The sequence below is a fragment of the Thunnus maccoyii genome, chromosome 19 (assembly GCF_910596095.1).
Source record: "Thunnus maccoyii chromosome 19, fThuMac1.1, whole genome shotgun sequence".
In the NCBI taxonomy this organism is placed as follows: Eukaryota; Metazoa; Chordata; class Actinopteri; order Scombriformes; family Scombridae; genus Thunnus; species Thunnus maccoyii.
The window spans coordinates 23,161,297-23,178,667 of NC_056551.1; the positions used below are offsets into that span (position 1 = coordinate 23,161,297).

The following is a 17,371-nucleotide window of genomic DNA, read 5'->3' on the forward strand; positions in this document are numbered from 1 at the left end:
TTTGACCAATAAATGCAATGATCATCTATAGATTTAATCGTGTGTGTTCTACATAGCATTAAATGAGATGTGATTGTCCCAGGCATAATCACAAACATATCATGTTTATATAAAAGAGTTGGATAAAATATTGCTGTTACTTGATGTCCAAAACCAGTCAGAGAATATCAACTTTCATAGTTTCTATAGAACATTTGACCAATTTAGCTCACAGATATATTATAGTTGTATACTGTACTGTATCAATAGACTTAGAGGACACACAGCTTAATAACCCTGAATCATGGAGGTCTCAATTTAGAACATTTAAGGTGATATGCTTAAAACTTTGTTGTCAATCATTTATATTCCACAAGCCACTGGCTACCTTGAAATTGGCTTGAGGTCGTCACCTGATGATTTATGTAGAAAAAGACATGTATGAGACAAAGTATGAACAACAAAAGGACATAGACCAATCCTTAGTTTTCTCAAGCATGAAAAATGTTGAAGAGTCGTGTTCCTTCTTCCACAAAACCAAAATAAATGAACAGACGCTGGTATGCGTAAGAGTAAACATATTAACCAGACTGTTTTTGTTGTTTCACCAACTCACTCGCTGTAGCTGGTGAAATTGATGGTCGCCGGTTCAAACTATAACTCGCTACAGGTTGTTAAGACACGGTTAATTATGTAAGTTACAATTAAAATCGCAGCTCTTGTGATTTGAAAATCGATCTCTTTCAAATTACGAAAAAACTTTTCACTGTTCAGCCCTACGGTAGTTAAACCCAAATTCGTGGAAAGTTGGTAAAATAAAAGTCTCTTTAAGTCTCCATGAAGAACAAATTTAAAATGACTTTCATGTGGACTTTAGTATTCGTCATGTCAGCTGTGTTCACACGTGTGACTTGCTCGCAGCAGTGACTGCAATTCTCCGAGGCTGAAGAGCGAATAAGCACACAAAGGCAGAGATTTGTTCTGTTCTGTAAACATGGTTTTGACAAGTGGACACACCAGCAAAACGCACACACACACCAACAAAACACACACACACACACACACACACATTACCTCAGCTCTCTTTCTCTCTCTTATTGTACCTACTTCCTCTGTTTACATCTCAAATTGATAAAAGCTTTAATGGCATGAATGTTAAAGTTTCTTTTTTTTTTTTTTACACAAGGAAACTAAATGGATCACAGGATAACAAATACACTTTAAAGAGTACTATGCATCAGACCATATATACACAAACACTCTGTCTGTCTCTGTTACTTTCACTCTGACGGAAAAAACTATTATATTTAAATATCAGCATGATTGTTTATTGGAAACAAACAGAGCCACAGAGCATGCACACCCACACACACACATACACTAATACATTTACAGGAATTACAAGTGTCATGGGGATTAAGAATTGCCTGTATTGATGTTGTGTTTTTTGTTTCGTGCAGTATTTGGTCATCCAGTAAATTTCCTGCTATTCACACCATCTATTGAAGGAAGCATGTTCTTGTTTTGCCGATTAAACATCATTCATGAGTCACTAGAAACAGTCGCTATTGTTTGTAAGCGTGAAGCTCACAGTTGACTTATTCAGTACAGATTTCATTTAATAAACTGTAAATGTAATGCAAACATTAGTCTATAATCTATAATCTTTTTTTTCTGGTGCTCAACAAGGCAGCTTTATTTATAGAGCAAATTTCATCACATGTAAACTCAATGTGCCTTACATTTAAAAAAGCTTTAAGCATATGCAATGCAGTGGTAAAGAAACAACATATATTTATACATACCCACAATACCTGCATATACAATACATACTCGAGGAAGGTCATGCAACATCTGAATTGAAATACCAGCTGAAAAACCAGCTATAAACATCCAAACCGATAAAGTCAACACACATCAGCAGTCATACATTCTCATAGGTTGAACATGAACCTATGGGTGTAGTGAAATTATTTTAAATGATCATTTTTCTGAGTAATTTGTTAGAGATATATCGCTGTTTCATGTGTTACTGAGAGTCCACAGTACACATGGTTATTTACGATACTTTAAAGGAATAGTTTTGGGAAATCTGTTCATTCGCTTCCTTGCTCTGTCTGTCTATTAAATATGAATCTACCAGCACAACCTGTAATTTGTTCACTTCAGTTTTTGTGCAAACAAACAAACAAATGAGAAATTAGTTAGTTAGTTAGTTAGTTAGTTAGTTAGTTAGTTAGTTAGTTAGTTAGTTAGTTAGTTAGTCAGCTGTAAACTGAAGGGTAAAAAAGTTGTGGTTTTACCTTTTTTAAAATCTTCAGACAGAGCTAGGCTAGCTGTTTCCTCCTGCTTCCAGTTTAGTTGCAGTAAACCCAAATTCAGGATGTTGAAACATGATGGAAAGTTGGTCAAATAAAAATCTCTTGTAATCACCATGAACAAATTTAAAATGACTTTCCTGTGGAAGTCATTATTCAGGCTGGCTGTATTCACATGTGCTCGCTTAGCTTTGTCTAAAGGTAAAAAAAGGTAAAACCACAACATTTTTACATTTTTACACTTAAGTTTATAGCTGATTAACTAAGACAATGTTGTTTGTTTAACTCGTACAAAAACTGAAGTGAACAAATGACATGTTGTGGCTTTGCTTGTGTTTTTGAAAAAACATTTTTCAGTAATTTTTTATCTTCAGATTGAGCCAAGCTAGCTATTCCCTCTGATTCCAGGCTTTAATCTAGCTAAGCTAACCATCTCCTAGCTGTAGATTCTTATTTAACAGACACATATGAGAGAAGTAGTATCGATCTTCTCAACTAACTCTCAACATGTGTGTGTTTTAAATATAGACAGTGCCAGGCTAGCTGTTTCCCCCTGCTTCCAGTCTTTATGCCAAGCTAAGCTAACAGGGTATCAATCCTACTCTCAGCAAGGAAGTGAAAGAGCGTATTTCCCTAAAATGATGAACTATTCCTATAAATTTGGTCATTTCTTGTGGGTTACTTACCCAGTGGGAAACTACCAAATCACAGAATTACCAGCTGCTGGCATGTTTTTTTTGTTTTTTTTTTTGTTTTTTTTTTACCCACATAAAAATTTGCCATCTCTTTTTTTTTTTCTTTTCATGTTGAATATATATTTGTTTCATTTCCAGTCATCCTGTTCATCACAGGAGAAGCTGCACCAGCTGCCCTTCCAGCCTACGCCTGATGAACTGCACTTCCTCTCCAAGCACTTCTGTACTGAGAGTATCTCCGGGGACGAATGCCGCAGAGCGACGGCCATGCGACCCCGCTCTCGCAGTCTCAGGTATTGTTTTACCTCTACAAACGGACCATTATCTTCATATGGTAATGCATACCCTTCAAGCTACTCAGCAACTGGTTTCAATCCAATTTTGTTTTTCAGCCCTGGGCGATCTCCCTCATGTTACGACCATGAGATTATTATGATGAATCACGTCTACAAGGAGCGGTTTCCTAAGGTAAGGCCTCACGATAAGTTAGCTACAGCCATGTGTGGTTGTTCATTATTTTCTGCATTAACCAAACTTGGACCTCCCCTTTTTTCACTGCAGGCCACAGCTCAGATGGAGGAAAGGATTCAGGAGATCATCCGCAGCAACTCTCCAGAGAACGTCCTCCCTTTAGCAGATGGTGTGCTCGGCTTCGCACATCACCAGATAATTGAACTGGCCCGTGACTGTCTGGAGAAGAGTCGGCTAGGACTCATCACCTCCAGCTACTTCTGTGAACTCACTGACAAGCTGGAGAGGCTCGTCCAGGAGGTGAGGGCGTCTTGAGAAATCAGTGATGTTTTCGTAAACAGTTCACCGAAATACCAATAAGTGTCAGTTTTTCTAAAAGGAAATTGTGTGAGAATGTGGAAACAGTGTTAATGACGTGTCATTTTAGACCGAGCCCCCAGTTTGTGCTTCTCATGTATCACCATTACAATCAAACCACGGTGCAAAGCATTTTCCAAAAAAATACATACCCAGAAGGTAGTTAGTGACACTTACTGCTGATGTTGTATTTCCAGAATCCTTTAAGAGCCCTCTAACCATCTGGATGAAAAAAATATTCTATCTTTTGCAAAATAAAAAAGATTTTTAACTTATTTCTCAAATTGTGACTGTATTTCTCGATCCAGGATGCCAGAAATTACACACATGCCCTGGCTCTTTTTGTAAAAGACAAGCAAAATATGAATGTTTTTTGTATAAAAATATAAAACATTGGAAAGAAACATCAATATATACTAGTATTACTGATCATACATTTAAGTGTTGATAAAGTTGTACAAATTGAGCAAGGAGAAATGTTATTTGCAGCTACCATCTTTGTTTGGATTAGTAGAAAGAGGTGCAATTTGGGAAAGGATTAAAAATCTTTTTTGTCCTGCAGGCAGAATATTTTTTCCTTTAGATAACTAGAAGAGTCTTTAAGGATTCCTCTAGTGTCGTTTAAATACCTCCCAGGTTTTTCATAGATCGCCAAGTAATTATTTTTCAGAAAATCAGGTGCTTAGTGTAGTGACTTGAATGTAAATGCAGTAAATGAGAGGCACAAACTGGGGCTGAGGTGAACCATGCTGCCACTCTACTATATCTGACTTTCACCAGTACACGACTACATGTGAAATGCTGAGGTCTTGTCTCTTCTGTGTAGTCCACAGAGAGGTCAGAAAGCGAGGAGGTAAACTTCATCAGAGAGGTGGTGAAGAAGATCCTCATCGTCATAGCTCGACCCGCTCGACTCCTGGAATGTCTGGTACGTTTTATATCACCAAAAATAGGTCACAGCCTGGCACAGTCTGAGTCAGGGTACTTAGCATAATATATTTTGAGGTAATTTAACTATTTTATCTCTGTACCCAGATGGTAACACTTAACTACAAAGCTCTTGCACTCTGGAAAGTTTTCTTGAGAGGTGCATCAGATTATAAACTCTGACTGACTGTGAAAGAACCAAAAAATGCCGAACACTGTCAATCACCTGCACTCACTCCCACACCTTCATCATGCAAAATTCATATCCATCATATGAACTTTTGCCTGGTGAAGGTCTCAGGACAGAAATATTGTGAACAGGGTGAGTGCAGGTGATCGACAGTGTGCAGGATTGTGGGATCAAGCCATCACAGGTCCTAATGACTCTTTCTAACTTGCCAACTTGCCTTTTTCTAAATTAGCCACTTTTTGTAATTTGTAATTTAAATAAAGTTAGACAAGCCTGTCATTTTTATAGAGGTGTAAAGGTGAATTTCACTATCTTGAGAAGAGCTCCTAAATGATCCCATAGACATTGTATAGTGCACATAAACGAGACTAATCAAAATGTCTGATCCAGGCTAAGTAGGAAAAGTGAAACCAACCAAAAATCAAACTGTCCTTTTTAAACATCGTTCATACTAGCGTATACTAAAGTGTGTTATGTCTCCAGGAGTTTGACCCTGAGGAATTTTACCACCTTTTGGAGGCCGCTGAAGGACATGCGAAAGAGGGCCAGGGCATCAAAACAGACATCCCACGTTACATCATCAGCCAGCTGGGACTCACACGAGATCCTCTGGAAGGTACAAGAAGGACTTAATCAGTGAAAATAAAAATGTCTTCATACATGTAGCTAGAAAAGCTATAATATAATGGCATAACATTATTATAAAATATGGGGAAATGTTTGGTTCTTCCTCTATTATTCCTTTAATATTTCAAGTTATTTTTCAGCATCACTGGAGCAGATAATCAGTTTCATCTTCCGTAGGGTTTGTAAAATTGATCAGAGTTTTTCTATAAGTATTCATGCATTGATCCTACTTTCATATAATTCCACTGAAGTGCTGAGTATTCCAGTTACTGCCGCTTCAGTAATATCAGTCAGTGATGCGGTAAATATGACCAAATTGAATACACGGTAACTGCTGTGGTGAGGCTGTAAAGGAATGAAAGAATCAAGCTGTAGAGGGAACTAAAAGACAAAGATACTATTGACTAATGTCCTGTACTGAACAGACTGTCTTTCTAATGACCCTCTGCCTCTCCAGATTCAGTAACCAGCAACATTCATTATGACTAATTAGAAAGGAATGGCCTCCCTACAGACCTTATACAGATCCACACAGGCTGGCTCATCAGCCAATCTCTCCATTCATTTCCCCTGAGTGTCTCCAGTGTTTCGTTTGCCCGGTGCCTTGTGTGCCTGAAGCGAACCTACAAGGAAGGACAGATGTTAAATAGCAGTGGAAATGTGTTTACAGGCTCTCGAGGGACAAGACAAACACCCCCCCTTGTGAAATTACACACATAGACTTTGGCATATACGCAGAAAAAAAAGATGCAAGGTGGTTTATAATGAGCACTTGTGCTGGAGTGGTGATTTTGTAAATGGGTGTTAGACATGTGTTTGTGTTGCTACATCTGATTTCCGCCCCATTTCTTTTCAATTCAGATTGTTTTAGAGTCAGCACCTAAAAACCCTAATAGGTGGATAAAGGCTTAAGTCGGCTGTTTTTGTTGAGCTTATATGACATCATTTCTCTTTGCTTTAAAAAAAACTGCACTGCAGAACATGTTCATAGGCTTCACATGAAGTTATCAGTTTATAATACACTCACAACAATTTATTTTATTAAAATTTCAGCTTTTCTTTTTCTTATTTATTCATCTTTTTCTGTTCTCTCTATAGAAATTGCCCAGCTGACCAGCTGCGACAGCGGGATTGCAGAAACTCCAGAAACAGATGACTCTGTAAGCACTCAGACATTGATTATCGTATTGATCCTCTCCATCTTTACCGCGGGCGTACCAGTGAAGTACAGATTTTATCTTTTTGATTTGTTTTTTAGTATTTGTCTCTCTTCTTGCCCTCAGTCTCAGAGCCTGAGCGCAGCCTTGCGGTCCCGGCGTAAACCCTGTGAACTGGACTTTGAGATGACAAAACTCATCAGCAATGGCGCCTACGGGTAAGACCGTCTTATTTCATACAAGATTATCTAATCTAAGGATAGATGGTGTGTTACTGCCCCAATAAGAAAGCTTTTTTCTGTTTCCACCAGACATTAATAACAACTGACAATAAAACAGATTTGATGAACCCTAAATTTGAGAACTCGTCCTTATAAGCAGTTTTAGGATGTTTTAAGGTCTGTTATTCCCCAGCTGACTGGTATACTGTATATTCCGCAGAGCTGTTTATTTGGTTCGACACAAGGAAACTAAGCAGCGGTTTGCCATGAAAAAGATCAACAAGCAGAACCTGATGTTGAGGAACCAGATACAACAGGCCTTTGTGGAGAGAGACATCCTCACCTTTGCTGAGAACCCCTTTGTGGTGTCCATGTACTGCTCCTTTGAGACACGGCGGCACCTGTGCATGGTCATGGAGTACGTCGAAGGTCAGCAGCTGGCGTTTTAGAGCGTAATGCTGCAGCTGAAAGCAGTAAACTTTGCACAATGTCTCCTGTGTGTTATCAGAAGCACATCTGTAATATCACTCCATTGATCTTTACAGGAGGAGACTGCGCCACCCTTTTGAAGAACATGGGTCCCCTGCCTGTGGATATGGCCAGGATGTACTTTGCAGAGACAGTCCTGGCTCTGGAGTACCTCCACAACTATGGCATCGTCCACAGGGACCTAAAACCAGACAAGTGAGACCTCGTGAAATTTTAACACTTGTGAAACAGCCTTCACTGCCAGTTTGGAGAATTTCAATTATAATTTCTAATTCTTTTAAAACTCTTGCAAAATAATTAGCAGATGCATTTTCATTTTTACAATAAAACATCACTTGGGAAATCAATTTTGAATATGATTTACAGAATAAAAGTAGAATTTTCAGATGTATTTTTTTGGCAGGAGAATTGAATGGTGACATTCACTGTGCAGCTTTCACTCCAGGGAGGAAGATGCAGTGTCAGGCTTGACATTCAGTGAAGTTTTGGGCAAAATAATAACAACAGAACTAAGACAATCCAACAGCTTCACGTGCATCGGGGTCTGTTTATGATGGTTCTTTAAATCCCTAATATTAAAGCAATTACATTTGGCAAAAACAGTTCTTCCCCATCCCAAAGGTGAAAAAATGGCACTAATCCTAGAATTTTATTTCCCACAGTCTGTTTTTCATTTTCATTCTGACAGTTTTTCTTTTTTTTTTTTCTCACAGTTAGTTCCATCTCCAAAAACTTTTGCTCTATGGTTTTGCACAGACTTTGATGCACGTGCAGTATAAAACAAACATGGCCGCCATGAAGCAAGTAGCAGCATAGCGTAGGAGAACTGACAGGACATCTTGTTAGTGGACATTATCTTCGCAGTCTTTCACAGAGCAAAACAATTTCCAGTTTTCACTCAGAAAGTACAATTTTGAGGTATTTTACTTGATTATTTAATTTTATGCTCATTTATACATCTACTCCACTACATTTAATTGACAGCTATAATTTAGCTAGCGCCTTTAAAGTAAGATCTTACACACAAAACATATGAGTAGTTTATAAAATATGACGCACTGTTATAGATTAAACTAGTCAATATTATATAAAGTTGGTAAAATGGCTTCACATTGACCAACATTAACATTAAAATGTTGCTTGTATGTGAATGCATCAATGATAATAATCAGATCAACTTTTACTTTTGATACTTGAACATTTTTCTGATAATACAAATAAAATATTGAATGCAGGACTTTTATTTGTAACAAAGTATTTTTACATTGTGGTATTACTCTTTTTACTTATTTAGATACTGAATACTTTCTCCCCCACTGTCAGTATTTCATAATGCCAAATAATGCAAAAAAATACAAATAATCTGTGTAGGCTTTAGTAATGATCACTGTCAGGAAGTTTAACTGCTTATTCTAACTGACTAAATGTTTGCTGGCTGTTATAAAGAGTCTGGTTTAATTATTAAGTCCTCTTCTTCTTTTCCTCCTTCCTCACAGTTTGCTTGTCACATCAATGGGACACATAAAGCTGACAGATTTTGGGCTGTCCAAAGTTGGGCTGATGAACATGACCACCAACCTGTATGAGGGACACATAGAGAAAGATGCCAGGGAGTTCTCTGATAAGCAGGTAAATCTTATGTAACTATAGAAATGAAATATTAAACACTAGGGGTGTGCCCGAATACAAATACACTATTCGGAAAAGCACAAATAGTGTTTTTTTTTTTGTTTTTTGTTTTTTTTTTACGAATATTTGTTTCATACAAATATTTTAAAAATTATTTGTTTTCAGGAAGAAAAAAAAAAACATGTTAAATACCAGCGTACAGATCGGTTACATCACTATATCAGTGTCTCTCCTCTGCTCCGCTGTTACGTTTATCAGCAGTCTCAACAAGGGGAGTCACATCCACCCGCTACATGACGCACATTTCCTCATTTGGACATCACTCCTGGAGTTGGGGGTGTGCTCCCAAGGGAACACTTCATGAACACTTATTGTAACACTTTAATTTTCTAAAATTAAAAGCGTAATAAAAATAAAAACAGGATTTTTAAACCTCTTTACACTTTTATTAGAATACAAATACAAATATAAATAATTTTGCTGCCTCAACAAATACAGATACAAATACAAATACTGGGCCCTCTGCACATCCCTATCAGACACTACCTTTTTTCCCACAAGCCTCATCATGTTCAGACCATTTCTTATGTTTTTTTTTTCTGTCTGTGTAGGTATGTGGGACCCCAGAGTATATTGCTCCAGAGGTGATCCTGAGACAAGGCTATGGGAAGCCAGTGGACTGGTGGGCCATGGGCATCATCCTCTACGAGTTCCTTGTGGGCTGTGTGCCGTTTTTCGGAGACACGCCAGAGGAGCTGTTCGGACAGGTCATCAGTGGTCAGTGTCACCTCCATTTCTTCTCAGATGATGATAATAAGAAACTTTTTTGTGGCATCTTTTCTGTGTGATTTATTGTGATGTTTCTGCTCAACAATGACAGCTGCTCAAACCTCGCTGACAGATATGTGATTCTCAGTCCCACACCATCAGCTAGCCTTGGATGCAAACGTAAATTGCCAGTTTAAGCCAGTAAATTGAGCTTTTCATCTTCCTCAACCGTCACCATCACCACATGCTCACATACAAAGTGTTTTAATTACACTGCTCAGCAAAAAAATTCACTTAGAAATCAATAAACTACCTTATTTATTCCCCTGTGTCCTCTCTGATGTTTGGATTTAAGTATGAAAATAAGCTATTTTTATTTATTTATGTCAGTTTTTTAATAGACACATTTTCCGCTGCTAAGGTGATTCAGGCAAAGTTTGCGCAGCATCTGGTCTGTATATTCTGTTGAGTACATCAGGAGAAATTCCCAAACCTCATTCAGATATGGATTAAACATTTGCATAGTGACCACATGGAATTACTTGGTATGCATATTTCTCAATTTATTGAAGACTGACATTTCCCTGAAGGCCAGTAGCAAAACAGATGGCCGTTAAGTGGATTTAGCTTGACTTTAGACCACAAGTGAAATTTTAATATTACGATGATATCGCTTCATTCTCTTTATTCTCATGGTGACGGCACAGACAAAATCTTAATCTTGAAAAACTAGAGCTTTTATCTTGTCGCTGGTGTGGCTCCGATGAATTTTGTTACGTCGAGTTGTTGGATAACAGCCTCTATCTGTGTCATGGCAAATGAATGGCATGCCACGACTGATTTGGTATGCTCTCAATCAAACTGTACCAAGCCTCTGAGAGTGACTGTTAATTAAAGAGGCCTGAACACACTGAATGCATGCCACCGTGGCCTCAGGCCACACATACATATTCATAGCTCCCTCCCAAATTTGATTAAAACGGGGGACAAACGGTGCACAGAGGAGACAATCAGCATGGCACAGACGGGCTTTGCTCCCCTTTTCATTGCTTATCCATGAGGCTTTTCATGAAAAGCTAGAGCACATGTAAATTGTCTCATTCAGCAGTGTTATGCTTACGCCTTAGAAATAACTTTTTGTCTGTCTTTTACTGGTAAAGCTTTTTATACAAGCACTTAGGAGTGGAGCAAAAAGAGTCAACCATAGTGGGTTCAAATACAATAATTGAATTAAAAAAAAACATTGTCATTTCTTATTCTTCATGCTTATAATGTTGATATTATTGTTCTTATACACAAGTTTCCCATTTTCAAACCATCAAGGAGGCGCACACAACTGGGTGTAGGGCTGCAGAAAACATGTCATGATAGCTTATATATTCATATTTTCAGCATTTAGAAATAACTTGAATGAAAGTTTAGAGGTAAATCTGTATGTAGCATTTCCAATTCTTTTTAATACATGACACATTTTGATATTGACATCTATTGGCTCTGGCTAGCTAACACACTGATAGCAGTGATAACACTAATGACTAAGTGAGCAGCGCAGATGAAAAGGACCTGTTACACATGTAATGTCAGCATTTTTAAGAAGATAATTAATATAATATCATTCATCATATGAATTTAACAAACAGGGATGTTTCCTTCTTGGGATATTGATGATTATTTTTTGGATTTGTGCAGTTTAAGGCACAAAACAACTCCTCTACATAAGCTTTCAGCCATTCTGGTTTGTTTTCTACAACTCTGTGTGCATCTCACAATGACATTGTCTTTTTATTTTCTGATCAAAGCATGTCGTCTTCCAATTCCAAAACCACATCTTACCAAATATATTGACAACCGAGATTCATACGCTGCTTATATTTTGAGCATTGTAGATTTAAACTGATCGTATGCATTGTGTGTTTCTAGACGAGATCAACTGGCCTGACGGAGATGATGCCCCACCGCTCGACGCTCAGGAGCTCATCACCTTGCTGCTCAGACAGAATCCTCTGGAAAGGATGGGTGCAGGTACGCACACAAATAAGGGAAAGAAAGTGTGGCACAGTCAGTAATTCGGTTAGGACCAGACAGGCACAGCAGGACGCCATAAATTCTCATGTGACCGTTAGTGCCACCTCAGCAACGCTCATTATTCCAAGTCACCGGGGAAGAAATTGAGGTCATCCAGCAGCAGAGCAGTTTATCCTGTGGCCTACTCACCCTTTCCCTTTGATCAATTGCAATTATTTCCTTGCCAGTCCATGAATCTAGTTCCATGCATGATCAGGCACTAAGAGTGGGTAGATCTGCGGACTGTAAAAGTGGCCATGACCTGGGACAAAAGCTTTTAATCAGAGCGACGCACGCTGCCAGTTCAGTCTGGGGACAGTTGGACCTCAGTGTTCATCTAGATCTCCTCTCACCAGGCTGCCATTCACAAAGGCTCCCACTAGTCCATGAAAGGTCACAGGCAGGAAATTGTACTGCATAATTTATGGTCATGATATCAGTTTGGCCTGCAGCCACCAGGGAAAAGGAAAACATAGCGTAAGCATTTCTTCACCTCCGGTGTCTTAAACTGAACCGTTCATTGTCAATGCCCTGTGTTTTGTGTATGTTGTTTTCACCAGCAGTTTTTCTTGAAAATGTTATTCATACTGATTACTCATCATTTTTATATCATCTACAGGCGGGGCGGCCGAAGTGAAGCAACATCAGTTTTTTCACAACCTGGACTGGAACGGCCTGCTGAGGCAGAAGGCTGAGTTTATTCCTCAGCTGGAGTCTGAAGATGACACCAGCTACTTTGACAGTGAGTTAACTTAACAGAAACACATATGCATACAACAGTTTCGTTACATACATGCAGACAAAAACACTCATACATTGAAAAACAAACCGCTTTAGCAGAGGGGGCAAATGTGCTATAGTCTGTTATTGAGATCTCAGTGTTGAGGCGTTGCCAGACCAATGATAAACCTCCACAAATCCACTTACAAAATCATAGAAAAAAGACGGCTCTCATAACTTCAGATCTTGCCTCATAATCATTAAATTTTGAAGTTTTCTTCAGTATCAAAAGAATTCCAGTGATAGTTGTTTGTACATCTATGATTACAGTTCAAATAGGAGCTGCTAATACCTAATTTGGCGAGACTTTTTATGGTGCAAATTTGCCAAAAGGTAAACAAATATAGACAAAAACTAGCAGGGTTTAAGGTGTAGCACATGGCCAACTCGCTCACTCCAAGACCACATTAATCCCCTTGCTTGCTTACAAAGCATTATGAGAACTGTTGTTCCAAAACTTAGACCATGATTGTCCCAAATAGAAGTAAGAAAATGTCAACAGACAAGTCAACAATAGGCAAAATCCATTATTAGCTTGATAGATTTGTTTGACATTATTAAGGCTCAGGAATCCCTGTCAGCGTGGTTCTTATATTCCTAGAACACTGACAGTCTCCTTTATCCACTCATATACAGATATTTTATTTGTGCTGAAAACCAAAAACTCAAACTATTTTTAGCTGCATGAACCTATTTCTCATTACAACTGTCCTACAACGTTTCTGTTACAACTCACATGCAATTTGATGGCATTTCTAAGATGCTAAGTGGATAATTTTGAAAATAACAATGACATTTAGTGACTCTAATATGATTATCATTCACTTTCTTACATTTAAGGCGCCTCGTGGCACTTACAGTAATAACTGAATGCAATAAAAATGGGAAATCTAAACCTCTCATCATTCCCAGCTCGCTCTGAGAGATACCATCACCTGGAGACAGAGGAGGAGGATACAAATGATGAAGACTTCAACGTGGAGCTGCGGCAATTCTCTTCTTGTTCTCACCGATTCTCCAAGGTGTGCCCTTAATCTTCACTCTCAAATATCTCTAGTGTCAGATTAACACTTTAGCATTATCATTACCGCCAAAGATGTTAGTCATGCAAATGAGTCAATGCCCTCATCTGTCCTGATCCCTCTCTCATGGGAAAGAACACATGAGCAATTGGTATTTCATATGGAAATGTGTGTCTAGAAAACATAACCCCCCTCTACGTCTCCTTTTAACCCTACAGTATTAAACATAGATTTCAGCTTTGCATATATTTTCCGCTTGCAAATCAGATCTGTTTTTGTGTGTGTGTGTGTGATAATGTGGAGCACAATACACACAACAGTCATACAAGCTGGGAGTCATTGTTGTGCTGCATTGCAGTACGCTTCCCTCTCACATCAAAACAAAAGCATTACAGCGTGTCTCAGAAAGCAGCGGGGCGTCTCAGAGGAAGTGTCGAGCTATACTGAACCTTTCCTCAGCTGCACCTAAACTCCATGCTTGTAAGACATGACGAAGTCTGCATTAACGTAGACATACTGGTGTTTCTGGTCTCAAACCCAAGTGTATCTTATTCTAAATGTTTCCAAACATCTCCATAAAGAACAGAATTTTGCGTTTGTAGCGTGCATCTACTAACGTGAATCATTCGTCTCTGTGTGATTGTCAGGTTTACAGCAGCCTGGATCTGTCTCGCGGTCACCTGGAGGAGAAGGGAGAGACGGAGGAGAAGAAGAGTGAGAGCCCACTGACTGTGGACTCTCTCAGCTGGACGCCAGACTTTGCTGAAATGTATGCTTGCTTCTTTAGAATCAAGATTATAGCTCAAGTCCATTAAGCCTCTATACAGTATGTTGTAGAGATTGAATCCACAGTTTAGTGCACAATGTCTGAACTTACAGTAACAGAAATGTAATTCTTTTTGGTATTTGGCCAGCCATTTTCCTACAACCTCAGTACTGGAATAAGTATTCAGAGTCTTTATTTAAGTAAAAGTCTCAATACATTAATATAAAAATAGTGGTTAAAAAATTCCCTCTTTTTGTTTCCCCGGACAGTGATTCCTTGCTGAGCTTCAACAAGGGGACAATAACACAAGGAGAGAATTTTATGCTAAAAAGACTGAAGCTTTGGGAGGTCCTCGCTTGATTCGACTTACTCAGACTACTGAGGCCTCATATTAACTTCAGTCTAACTTCAGAATGCAATTTTGGACAGAAAGAAGACTGTAGATTTTGTTCCTGATCACTTACATTGGAATCGTGTTTGTAAATGATCTATTTCTAGGCCAGTATGAAGAGAGGGGAAATTTACAGCGATGTTATTTTCTAGGGATTTATATTTATTTATATTAGATAAGCAATTTAAAATCCAAACTGTGAAAAAGCAGGAAAACATACATCATTATAGAGAATCTGTGTGTCTCGTATTGACAATTTTAGTCTTTGCGTTTATATTTATTATAAATAACTCTTTCAAGTTAAGCGCGAGTCTCATGAGAGTCTGTTTTCTCCTTCAACCAGGCCCTCCCTGTCCCACTCGACAGACACCGAGAGCATGAATCAGGCCGCTCGCCCCAGCTTGCTACCAAAGTTCGCCATCTCAGCTGAGAGTGAGGGAGACGAGTCCTCTGGCCTCGGTGACCCCAGCAAGGCGTCCTTCTCCATCGGAGAGCTCCCGCAGGATGAGCCTGACGCGACCACTCCCGGCAGCACCCACAGTGGAGCAACTCTCTCTGGTACAAAATTACACTGTCTACATTACATCGTACTAAGCTTTATGATACATGTGCTTCGTTTTAAATTGAGAAAAATCAGGAAGTTGCGAGATTCATTCAGTCATCAGGATGCTTCACCAGCAGCAACCACTGCCAAATGATTATGACAAAGAAAAGTCCTGATAAGTTCAGTATAGTTGTGTTCCTCATTCCATACACATCTTTTCTGATAATTAGGAAGTTTCTCTGAACATTTGGACCAACTGACGCCCAGAGGTGAAGGGGTGCAGAGCCCAGACAGTAGCAGTCATATCTCCGGAGACCAGGGGGTGCAGACCGCCTCTCTGCGACCTGAGAGCGCTGCGGAGAAGACCGGAGCTGTGGCTAAAGTCCCAAAGTCTGTGTCAACTGGCGCCCTTTCGCTCATGATCCCCGGGGGTAAGTCGGAGAACACATACACAAAGATATGGATACGCTGACTCAGAAATATGATCTCAACCGTGAAGGTTGACGTACATCAGAGCAATTACGTTTCAAGAATAACAAAAAGAGGTAATGTGAAAGAGATGAAAGCACACTATGGATCTGTGTGAAATTGGCCTAGCATGACTCCTGCTGTGAGTTCAATTTTACAGAGTAGCTGCAAGCAAGTAGCCAAGTACCAGCTGCTAACAAGGAAAGTAAGCAGGCAGGGCGAAAGCATGAAGTCTTCACTGCTGGGAGAGAGAAAATCCCATTAGTTTCACCCACAGCGGGAGCAGGATGAACCGCGCTCATGAGCTTTATAGCAACACCTCAGTGCTGGCTCGGAAAGTCAAAGTCTGATTGATTAAATAAGAGAATCTACGCAGGTGGTGATCATCTCCTGTTTTTCCAGATATCTTCGGGGTGTCTCCGCTGGCCAGCCCTCTATCTCCCTACTCCCTCTCCTCAGATCCTTCCTCGAGAGATTCCTCTCCAAGCCGAGACTCCTCACTGTGTACAACCAACCCGCGGCAGCCTGTCGTCATCCACAGCTCTGGGAAGAAGTTTGGCTTCACGCTGAGGGCAATCCGGGTGTACGCCTGTGACGGTGACATCTACACTGTATACCACATGGTCTGGGTAAGGACTATATCCGCCTCTAATAATCATTCATTTGGCTGCCAATGGAACTCTGAGACCACCTAGTTTGTGGTGTAAAAGCAAAGCAGACCAACAACAGGACTGTGTGAGAGTAGATGTGTGATTTTAAACATCTAAACAACTATTAAAACCATCTGCTGATCATCAACTGTGAAGAAAGTGATCTCCTGATCTGTACAAGTGATATATTAGCCAAGATCATCTTGTAACCATGGTAACAAATACGCACATCACCTCATGAGCGTAGGGATATTCCCCTGATCAATCAGAAATTAAAAGCAGCAGTTCCCCAGTAAGTGTGTAAAATGTAATATTAAATGCCTTTTTTGTCTGTTTATCACTATTTATGATGTACGATGTCTCAACTAATAATGCTCATAATCTATCTGTCAAACAGAACGTAGAAGACGGCGGGCCTGCACATAAAGCCGGACTCAAAGCCGGAGACCTCATCACTCATGTGAATGGAGAACCAGTTCACGGTCTCGTCCACACTGAAGTGGTGGAGCTCCTGCTCAAGGTAAATCAATGTGTGTCCATCTTTAAACTGCATATCTTCTGGGGTTTTTTATTTTGTTGTCAAATATACTACATGTGTGCTCTATATCTCTAGACATCTTGACAAACTTTAGGTAAAAGACAAGAATAATAACTTGAAGTCAAGTCAGTTTTATTTATATAGCTTAATATCACAAATTTGCCTGAGGGGGCTTTACAATTTGTACAGTATAGAACATCCTCTGTCCTTAGACCCTCAATTTGAATAAGGAAAATCTCCCCCCAAAAAAACCCAATAAAAAATACATAAATTAATAAATTTGACTTGACAAATAAGTTGCAAATACTTCAGGAGCCCTT

The 17,371-nt window shown here is 39.3% G+C and overlaps 1 protein-coding gene across 3 annotated transcripts in view; it reads left to right on the forward strand.

Annotated features, from left to right (window-relative positions):
* mast4 (microtubule associated serine/threonine kinase family member 4) overlaps positions 1 to 17,371 on the forward strand; it is a 104,364-nt gene that overhangs the window by 78,705 nt on the left and 8,288 nt on the right. For 2 of the 3 annotated variants that reach the window (XM_042394450.1, XM_042394452.1), the window contains 19 exons: positions 3,131 to 3,285; positions 3,385 to 3,460; positions 3,554 to 3,763; positions 4,647 to 4,748; positions 5,421 to 5,553; positions 6,663 to 6,724; positions 6,848 to 6,939; positions 7,163 to 7,371; positions 7,488 to 7,626; positions 8,928 to 9,060; positions 9,672 to 9,837; positions 11,749 to 11,850; positions 12,512 to 12,634; positions 13,585 to 13,694; positions 14,342 to 14,463; positions 15,195 to 15,409; positions 15,626 to 15,826; positions 16,266 to 16,492; positions 16,911 to 17,033. In XM_042394450.1, coding sequence (XP_042250384.1) covers positions 3,131 to 3,285; positions 3,385 to 3,460; positions 3,554 to 3,763; positions 4,647 to 4,748; positions 5,421 to 5,553; positions 6,663 to 6,724; positions 6,848 to 6,939; positions 7,163 to 7,371; positions 7,488 to 7,626; positions 8,928 to 9,060; positions 9,672 to 9,837; positions 11,749 to 11,850; positions 12,512 to 12,634; positions 13,585 to 13,694; positions 14,342 to 14,463; positions 15,195 to 15,409; positions 15,626 to 15,826; positions 16,266 to 16,492; positions 16,911 to 17,033 — 2,700 coding nt within the window. The remainder of the gene's footprint in view (positions 1 to 3,130; positions 3,286 to 3,384; positions 3,461 to 3,553; positions 3,764 to 4,646; positions 4,749 to 5,420; positions 5,554 to 6,662; positions 6,725 to 6,847; positions 6,940 to 7,162; positions 7,372 to 7,487; positions 7,627 to 8,927; positions 9,061 to 9,671; positions 9,838 to 11,748; positions 11,851 to 12,511; positions 12,635 to 13,584; positions 13,695 to 14,341; positions 14,464 to 15,194; positions 15,410 to 15,625; positions 15,827 to 16,265; positions 16,493 to 16,910; positions 17,034 to 17,371) is intronic. The other variant, XM_042394451.1, reaches the window with a different exon arrangement.